Here is a 9,717-nt window from a genome sequence, read left to right on the forward strand (position 1 = left end):
ATTGTGTGTAGACAGAAATGAGGTTTGGGCTTGAGCCTGAGCCCAGGCTTACATTGCAGTATTGTATAGACATACCCTCTGAATACCACACTCATCAAACTCTAGGGGCTTATCTACATTAGCGAGTTAAACTGGTTTAAACTAAGGTGTGAATTTAAAACAGCATAGCTAAACTGGCTCAAACTCCTGTGTGGAAACTTTTAAATGGAAATAGGAGTGTCCACATAAGAGTTTGAACCAGTTTAACTAAATTAGTTTAAAAACTAATTAAACCAGTACAACTTCCCCATGTTTACCAGGCCTGACTTCTGGCTGTGGGAATTCTATCTGACGTATATGCACATTATAAAATCCCACCTGAATCCAATATCAAAGTGAAAGTTTGCTCTCACATTTTATGCACTCCTAATTAAGTGGAATCTCATGTTTGTGCTTTTTAGCTCTACTAACAGATATTGCCAAGCTTCTGCCATCATTTCAGCACACAGCTGAGGTTTCCTACTTCCATCCACGCCACAGGATGATTGTATTTAATTCAAAGAACTATATTAATGCAGTGTTTGTATTTGAAATTTCAGTCACACACAAGTAAAGGAAACAAAAGTAAAGCTTCTACAGCAACTAATTCAGATACACACGGTGCATTTATAGTATTTTGCTGTATTATACTGCATATGTTTAATAAAGATGTACTAGCTGTACGATATGGCAGAGCTGCAGTTGCTGTGGAAGCCATAACTTTAAATTTCCTGATGTTCATATGATTAAAATCTCAACCTTTTAACACAGATTTTGTATTTCATTTCCATGTTTGGTTGCACTTTTTTGTTTTTGACAGCAGTGAAATATGCAATATCTGTATCAATACGATATTATCAAACTCCAATCAACAACAGAAGGTTAAAATTAGTTTTCTTCCCTCCCCCTCTACAGCTATTCATTGAGAAGGCAGAAGCAGAGGAAAAGTGGTTCCAGAGATTGGTTGCTCTTCGGCAAGAAAGGCTGATGGGCAGTCCTGTGGCTTGAGTGAATTACAGTGAACATCATACAGAATTTCTTCATGAATGCTAAGAAAATTCTCCTGTAAAATTGTTTGACTGTTAACATCTCTTAAAAAGTAAATGTGAGTTGTAAGGAGAACACAAGTTTCATCTGAATGGAGATACATGCTTTACTCTCACTCATTATCCCCTTTTATTCATTGTGAGTTACATGTATTCAATATTCAGAATAATTTGGATATAGGTAGCACTTTAGTGATGAATGAAGAGATGAGACTGTCAAAGAACGGGGAAAGGCTTAGGGCCAAATTTACTAATGCTGCAGCAGGACGATATAAATTACATCTCCTGGGGTCATCAAGGCCTCCTGTTCCCCAAGAGGGATTCAGCTCAAAGTAGGGCCTGTGGTAGTGCTACTACTGTCTTCCCGGGGAGAAACAGCTTTTAATCTGGGCTTCTGCATGCATCATGCCAGCAGAGGCTGCTGAAGAGATGTGCTGAACTGTACATCCACTGCTGCCCTGGCCCTTACTCTGTTCCTCACCAGTACAACGCATGTCTTGGGCGGACAAACTAGAATGAAAATATATGAGGCTGTATTTTTTAATAGACAGAAACACTGGGTTTAACTCTACTTTTGCATCTTCCCACTGCCATCATGCTCGTAAAGATTCAATAAGCATGTATGATAAATAGCACTGCTATCCCTTTTAAACCCAAACGTGCAGATTTTCAGCTGGTTTCAAGAAATACATTTCATAAACCGTTTTAAAATGTTTGGCATTTTAGAGAGGTCAGCTCTGTGTGTGACCTATTAATGGGAAATGCTTCATATATTGTTGTGTGCACCTGTACAGAAGTATATTGAACAAGACTAAAATTCTCTCTGCAGTTCTCAAAACTAGATGAAAAGAGTGTTTCAGAATATAAGGTTTTCAGGTATCCAAATGGCCCTTTAAAACACATTGCTAATTGAAAGATTAGTCACATCTGGGGTAGCATTCAATTTATGAACAAATTAAATCAAAAATCATAATATTTTTGGTAGAATGAGGGAAAGCAGTACTAAAGTTTTGGTACCATTTTTTGTTCCCTCTAGTGAACACCGATTAGTGTATTTCAAAACCAAATCTGAATTTCCATTCATTGTCCAAAAACATACCAGTCAGCTACATAATTAAATGCAACAAAAGAAAAAAAAGGCTCTTCCGAGATACCTAACACATCTGTAGTGAAAAACTTGTGTTAAAGAAGGAGAAATGTAAACCTAACCTCTATGGACAAATCACCTGGAAATAACTGGCATCAAGCCATGGGCAAACGCAGTCACTTTTTCAATATTACCTTTCCATAACCCAGACCTGTTCAAAAAGACATTATAGAGATCTACTTTTCAGGGGAAAAGGAGGGATTAAAATATGTTGGGATGCAGTTTTCATTTTTAACAACAATGAAAGTCTCACTGGGACATGTTTAAAATAATTGTTTACTTTTAAATGTATCAAGTCTCCTGCAACTAAATGAAGAGAAGCTGCATCAATTGTCAGAGAAGCAGTGGTCAAAATGAGTATTTTCAAAAGTTCTCTGTTTGGCATTGTCCTCTTTCTAATTTACTTGTATGTCTTTTATAAACAATAATAATGTTCAATTTCCAAGCCATGTTCAGCTCAAAATTCCTGCATTATCCAACATTGCACAGTTCCATAATGTTGTTAATGTTTTTATTTTGAATTAGATGTATTTGTTTTATAATTGCATTTTTACAACTTCAGGGTATTTTGAAAAGTTATAAAATCATTCAGTAATGGAAAAACTGGGATGTACCTGTGTAGGCAGGGCTCATTTGTTACTGATGATCAATCAGTAGTGAAATATCAACCGCAAAGTCCATGTTGAAGCATAATAGAGAGCTGGATCTGGCAATTGGAGGATGGGAATAGCTAAAACCTGCAATAGAAGGAAAAGAAGTTGTTTAAAATCTTGTGCTGAAGTTCCCCAAACACCATTTGGGATGATGAGCACATCATTCTACAGTTAGATTTTTATAGCACCATTTGCAGATTACTGATACAGGTAACCAACAAAATAATTGTACAGAATTCTATAGTTTTAAATGTACCCTGCTGAATAGCCCCAATAGCTAGGTGGAGAGGGCTTTAAATTAATTTAAATGGCATCTTCTTGTCCTTTAAGACTTATGATGCAGTTAAATGTTAACAGTGCACTGGGTATCCTGCTGTACCTGACTACTGGGAACATTCAAAACATTCAAAAAGTTAATGGAACTTTGTAAAATTCTTGTGCCAGTCATCTTTAATGCTGTCAGAGGATGAGCCTGGCATATGGTTGCTACATGGACATTTGGGAGTCCTCACCATTTTGGGATCTTGTCTACACAAGGAAACTTCATAGCCATAAATTACCAGTGATATAGCTCCACTTGTAGCAACAGTGGAAGCTTAGTGTAGACAGGACTTGGGCATTTTTAGAACCTTAGACAATACAGTAAAAATACCCAACTCTTGTTTACACTACAATTTCCACCGTTACTACAATCAGTAGTGAATTACCAAGTTTGCTAGTAAGGCACGATCTTGGATGGTGGTGAACTCACTCTGCGTGCTGAGTCTGCTTCTAAATAGGCAAGTAAAGTTTGCTTAAGGACAGAGTCTGAATCCTTGGGGTCTTAATAGTTGAATATTGTGGACATGACTTAAGACTAGACTGCATGATTGAGGTTGTGTAAACTCCCCATATCCTATTTGTCTTGCATTTACTGAATAATGTTCTATGAATGATTAAATAAATTATTCATTTTCCTGTCAATCTAAGGCAGACACTTCAGCCAGCAGAAATAATACATGCGGGCAGACAATAACATTAGAAATAAATATTGGTCTATTACTAACTGTGAAAGAATAAGGAGAACTTTGAAAATCTTACTGATTAAAACCATTTTACAAGACTGGTCCCAATATAAATATATCCAAAATATAGCTATAATCAACAAAAGTTTGGTTTGTGAGCCATTGTCAGCTGAGGGAAAAACTAAATATGCTTCCAAATCAGACAGGCTGGCTATGAATTCAGATGCACCAGGCACAATGTGGACATGAAAATCAAATCAATGAACACAAATTAAGGTCTTTAATAGGCCAAAAAATAAGTTCTTGCTAACTAGCTCTCCCCGTGTGCTTCTTTCTTTTCCTGCTACCAGTCAGGGATCAGGTCATATCTATACCTGCCTCCATGGCCTCACTTCCTTGAAATCCTAAAAGGCACCTTTCATCCTGAACCTTACAAATCACCATTGAGAGCTTCAGTTTCCTTTGTTGACCTACTTTCCTCTCTGTTTTAGTTCCTTAATGCTGCTTGTGGGGGTGGAATGGGTTCAGGACTGAGAAAGGAAAAGAGAATTGTTTTTTAAATAACCCTAACTAAATTAAACCATAAGAATTCTTGGTGAATTGTAATGTCTCCTGACTCTAATCTTACATGCACTTCTGATGACTCTTTATCACCCATGATTTGTGACAATAGTTCATGTATGCTGGTCTGTACTTATTTTTTTCTCTTGTTCTGCCTTTTGGTTACAATAAACAATGTGATGTGATTACATACATATAGTTTGGTGTTTCGCCTATTTTAGAGAATGCACTGAAATAAACAGTGAATGAATTTAGGATTTGTGAAAGATACCAGAGTGATGGCTCTGGAGACAGAAGTCTTATATTTACTTACAAAGTGGCCATAGTATGGGGGGCAGCAGTCCAACATTCCTCACATTGTCAAACCCTAGTGTTCCTTAAACCTTACCTGGAGGAATTGTGTATATAGGGTGAAAGGATAGTTCAGTAACTTTATCCATTCAGACTTTGAGCTCTCTTCTGAGACTGCCAATAAAGTTATGATGCAGACATCTATCCCTAAGAACTACATTAACTAACTTATTTCACTTAGGCTACTGAACCACCATCATAAAACAGATTATTTCCATTATAATCCAGCAGGGCTGAATTTGATTAGATAATTTTTAGGTAAAATATTCACTATCCTATTGCCAATCTCCTGACTTACCTGGTGCCTCTATAGTTCACTTTTAAATAGGTAAAATGCATGAAAATTTACTAATAGCTATTGTATTAGTTTTAGGGTATGTCTATACTACCCGCCAGATCGGTGGGCAGCGATCAATCCAGCAGGGGGGTCAATTTATCGCATCTAGTCTAGTCACGATAAATCGACACCCCCCCCGCCCCCGAGTGCTCTCCCAGGGACTCCTGTACTCCGCCGCTGCGAGAGGCGCAGGCAGAGTCGATGGGGGAGTGGCAGCAGTTGACTCACCGCAGTGAAGACACCGCAGTGAGTAGGTCTAGGTACATCGACTTCAGCTACGTTATTCATGGAGCTGAAGTTGCGTAACTTAGATCGATCTTCCCTAGTGTAGACCAGGCCTTAGATAGAATTGTTAACATAACAATAGTTTACTTCCGGAGGATTTATGGTGGTGCAATATTGACATCTTTAAAACTGTCGATGGGAAGCAGTTCAAATTCAATGGCCTGGCCCTAATTTTTAAGGCCCTGAATGGACTAGGACTGGGCTATTTTGAAGACAGTTTCTCCAACAGGAACTCACCAACAGAACTATAATCACAGGGGAGGATGAAGTTGTAAAATTGCAGCAGGCAAAGTGAATTCAGTGAGGGGTCCTATCTTTTGAAAATCTGTCACAATAGAGCAGACTAAGCCAAAGCCTTGCTATATTCAGAACACAATGTTAGCACAACCTCTTCAAGCTGTAGCAGTAAAAATAATACCATTAAATGTTTATATTATTGCAGGCCCCCAAAAGCCCCAATCTGGATTATTGGGGTTCCCACTGTGCAGATATAGAAGAGAGAGAATCTCTCCCCAAGATGACAATAGGGCTGCAGAGTATAGTCTCACAGGAAGAGAGAAGAGGGAAACTTTACAACAAATAAAACCATGCTAGAGAGCAGACTCCTACTTGGTAAAGTATCTGTAGTCCTTACATGCCTACATACCAAGGTGAATTGTGCACTTTATAAATACATAGCTAGACACAGACACTTAACTGCAGAAGAGACTGAAATGTTTTGTTACTGGAATAGTAACTTTCATGTGAATAGTTAATTCCATCTAAGCAATGATGTTTTACAGGCCTATACTGTATCTATCTTATCAACTTTTAATAGCATGTTCAAAAAGTGTGTATATGTATTCTTTTCCTTGAATATCTAGCAAATGTGACATCCATTTGAGTGCTGTTCAGCAGGGTTTCTTCTAGCTGCCTATACAGCTGTAAAGGTCAACAAGTCTGATTGTGGTTATCACTGCTGCCCTTAGTGCCCTTCCAGCTGAGTGCAGTTCATTAGACCGCAAGTCTCTCTAGCCTTCCCCCTGTCACCAATCTATGCCTAGCCCAACCCATTCTCCGAAGCCCAGTCAACATAACTCTTTGAAAGCAACTAAATTGTGTTACATTTTTTTTTAAATTGCATTTCCCTATATAGATATAATTTCCCCCTTAGTTTAGAAAAGCAGTAAGAGGGACAAGGAGGGCTAGATGGTTCAGAGGACTGGTAATGGGATGAAGGCTCTTTCAGCTCTGGGTCATCAATCTGAACACATACCAGAGGCGGTAGTAACCAAAAGTTACCATCTGGTAGCTAGCAACAGAGGGTCCTGTGGCACCTTTGAGACTAACAGAAGTATTGGGAGCATAAGCTTTCGTGGGTAAGAACCTCACTTCTTCAGATGCAAGATCTGGTAGCTGTTGTTGCCTATGTGAAATGAGGTTAATGGTCTCAGTCCCATCCACAATAAATGAGTATCCATGTCTCCCTGACCCAACAATACAGTTAGCATTAACTGGGAACGTAGTTGTAGTCTCAACAAAGAAGGCAGTAGTGTGTATGCATGAAGACTGAACATGCCTTCTCAACCCTAAAGTTGATCCCTGCTGGTCAGATTTGAGGCAAGTTGTCAGGGCAGCATGAGCAAGTTTGCAGGTCATGTATCTAATGGCTTTCTAGAGGACCCATCCTATAGAATCTAAGAGCTACCCAGGTAAATTTATATCTGAATGGTGAGGTTCCTAGTGGACTTCAAGAAATTCTCTGCTCTTCTCCCCTCCCAGTCCAAAGAGGCGTCTCTAGAGCTCTGATTCTATTGCTCATCAGAGCAGCACGAAGGAGGCACAGCCAAGGGCCAGTTTCTAGCACATTATTGGGGATGTGCTAGAAACTGTACACAGTAGGTGTTCACCACCTTCCTCTGTACACAGTAGGTGTTCACCACCTCTGGAGGCAACTTGTATATTCTCTAGTTATGCACTATCTCAGCCAGGCATGTAGTGAACTTTATTAATTTATATTGATCAAGACAGGAATAAATGTATCTTATGTTTGCAGGTATGTTGTTGTGTTTGAAACCAGCTGAATAATAATTATTGGATAATTTTTTCAGTGAATTTTGCTATATTTTTTCAAAAATTTTACTTGCATTTTTTCCATTCTAGTTACAGAGCTGGGTGACTATATCTAAATTAATTCTATTTTTGAATAAAATATAACTTTTGTCATTATTTCCTCAGCTCATGTTGCTTTTGGCATTTGACTTTCATTTTAGTTTATTATAAATTGTTCATAAATGTGTCTTCACAAAACAGTGTGCATTTGTACAAATTGAAATTAGGATCAGCTTTCTACCAGCACTGTCAAGAAACCCCACTATTTCTTCTTAAAGCACATTTAAAACTCATCACATCTCTAAAGCTGGCACTGTAAAAGCACTTAGGTGTAAAAAAGGAGAAAGCAAGGATACCTCATTTTCACCAGTACACTTTAAATCTAAATAGTAACAGCTGAGTCCTACTGCATGGGAATTGGGCACTGTGCTCTCTCAGTCCTCTCAAATTACCTTCAACCTTGACTCTGACATTGCTCTGTAGCAAGTGGAAATATGACAGAGTGGAACTGATCTGCAAATGCATCTAATCTTTTGTAACTAGCAGGTTTGCAGTGAATGTTCAGAAAAGCAACCTGTTTTATAATATATGTTAATTCTCAGTGTTTGAGCAATGGGCCTGTACTTCTCCAGACTCTTAGAAGTTGAAGGTCGCAACAAATGCCATTAGAAAAGTAATCTTCCTTAGGTGTGAAAAAATCCTTAGATTTTATCCTTGTATGGATGGGAGCAACCCCCTGCTAGACTATTAAAATGTGAAAATCCTGCTCTCTTGTCAGTGAAAATAATTATTTTCTATGGATTTGTACTGTCACAGAATTTAATTATATGACTTTGGTGTTATGGTAATCTGGTCATGCACACGCTTCTTGAACGGCTAGTTTCACTATAGTGATCTGACGGGGGTTAGGCAAGCACCACCACCATTTTGAAGATTTTGGGAGTGACAGCCGCCTTTCTTTCAGGCTAACCAAGGTAAAAATAAAAAGTCAAATGGTGTAAACTAGGCACAGATATTTTCCTACCATACTGAGCATCTTTCTGATTTTCACCCCTGGAAGTCGGGTCCTTGTTCAGGAGCACATACAAACAACAACTATGAGAAGCTTCTGACTGTGGTCATATTGTGGATTTCACACAAACTTGAACAGACTTGGTGCAAACCACTTAGCTGTCAAGCCCCCAAAATAGTTTGTTTTGAACTGCCATGAAATTTGTATACACACATAGCTGACGTCAATCAACTCTCGTTAGCATTCAATCTGTATCCTCTGGGGTGTGTATTGATGTGCTTTTTGTACTTTTGTTTTCTTGATATTACAGCTGAGGCAAAATCCTGCCCTGTGCTGCATTGGTACAAAAGAGGGACAGTCAAATTCTCAGCTGAGCTTCAGTGGAGTCTCACCCATTTAAACCAACAGAGAATTTGGCCCAGGGAGTCTATTTGCCCCTGTCATCCCAATGCAAGCAGCACCGTAAGATCTCTATATAGTGGTAGGAGAAATAGCCTGCTAACATGCAGGCTTGTGTACAAAGTTCCCTTGGAGGTCTGCTATTTTGTTGCAGGGGTTATGAGGATGTATAGCCTTCTACGTGAGTTACTGCACATGCTGCTGCTAGTAAGAAGCATTAGTGAGAGGAGCATCAAAGTGATCCCCACAGGACATTGCCCCCATCTTCAAAGAACAGTCCTTCGAGGTGTCAGGATGCCAGTAGAAGACAATGCATTGGCAGCATTTCTTCTCTGTCTCACAGTGCCAGCCAAGACAGGATTTAATTCAGTATTTAAGAAGTAAAATGTATCAACTCAGAGAGGACTTTCAAACGCAGCAACTTCTATACACTCATTTTTAGAACACCAAAGGGAATAGTAAATGATCCAGCCGCAATTCAGTGAAATGAGTCATGAACTGAGTTCACCTCTCCTTCCTAGTATCTTGATGTGTGGTGCCAAAGTTGTTTATGAATCAATAGCTATCTTAGACAAGTACAGTGGAGCCCATTTAAACAAATACTTCTTTTGGACCAAAGCCTGGTTCCATTGAATTAAGTGGCGCAAATCCTTCCACTGCAACCAGGATTTGGCTTTTAAGAAATAAGAAATATGTTTTTAAAAGCTTACCAGTTTATTTTTCTCTCCACCAACCACAAACATATGCTGTACCGCAGTGCTATAAAAACAAGAACAAAGGACAGAGCCAATGAAATTAAAAGGTGGAAAATTC

The 9,717-nt window shown here is 38.8% G+C and overlaps 1 protein-coding gene across 1 annotated transcript in view; it reads left to right on the forward strand.

Moving 5' to 3' along the window:
* Window positions 1-4,623, forward strand: part of RSRC1 (arginine and serine rich coiled-coil 1) — a 354,741-nt gene extending 350,118 nt beyond the window's left edge. The window contains exon 10 of the mRNA XM_054039514.1: window positions 934-4,623. Coding sequence (XP_053895489.1) covers window positions 934-1,026 — 93 coding nt within the window. The 3' untranslated portion in view covers window positions 1,027-4,623. The remainder of the gene's footprint in view (window positions 1-933) is intronic.
* The last annotated feature ends 5,094 nt before the right edge of the window (window positions 4,624-9,717 follow it).

The sequence above is a fragment of the Malaclemys terrapin genome, chromosome 9 (genome assembly GCF_027887155.1).
Source record: "Malaclemys terrapin pileata isolate rMalTer1 chromosome 9, rMalTer1.hap1, whole genome shotgun sequence".
NCBI classification, from domain to species: Eukaryota; Metazoa; Chordata; order Testudines; family Emydidae; genus Malaclemys; species Malaclemys terrapin.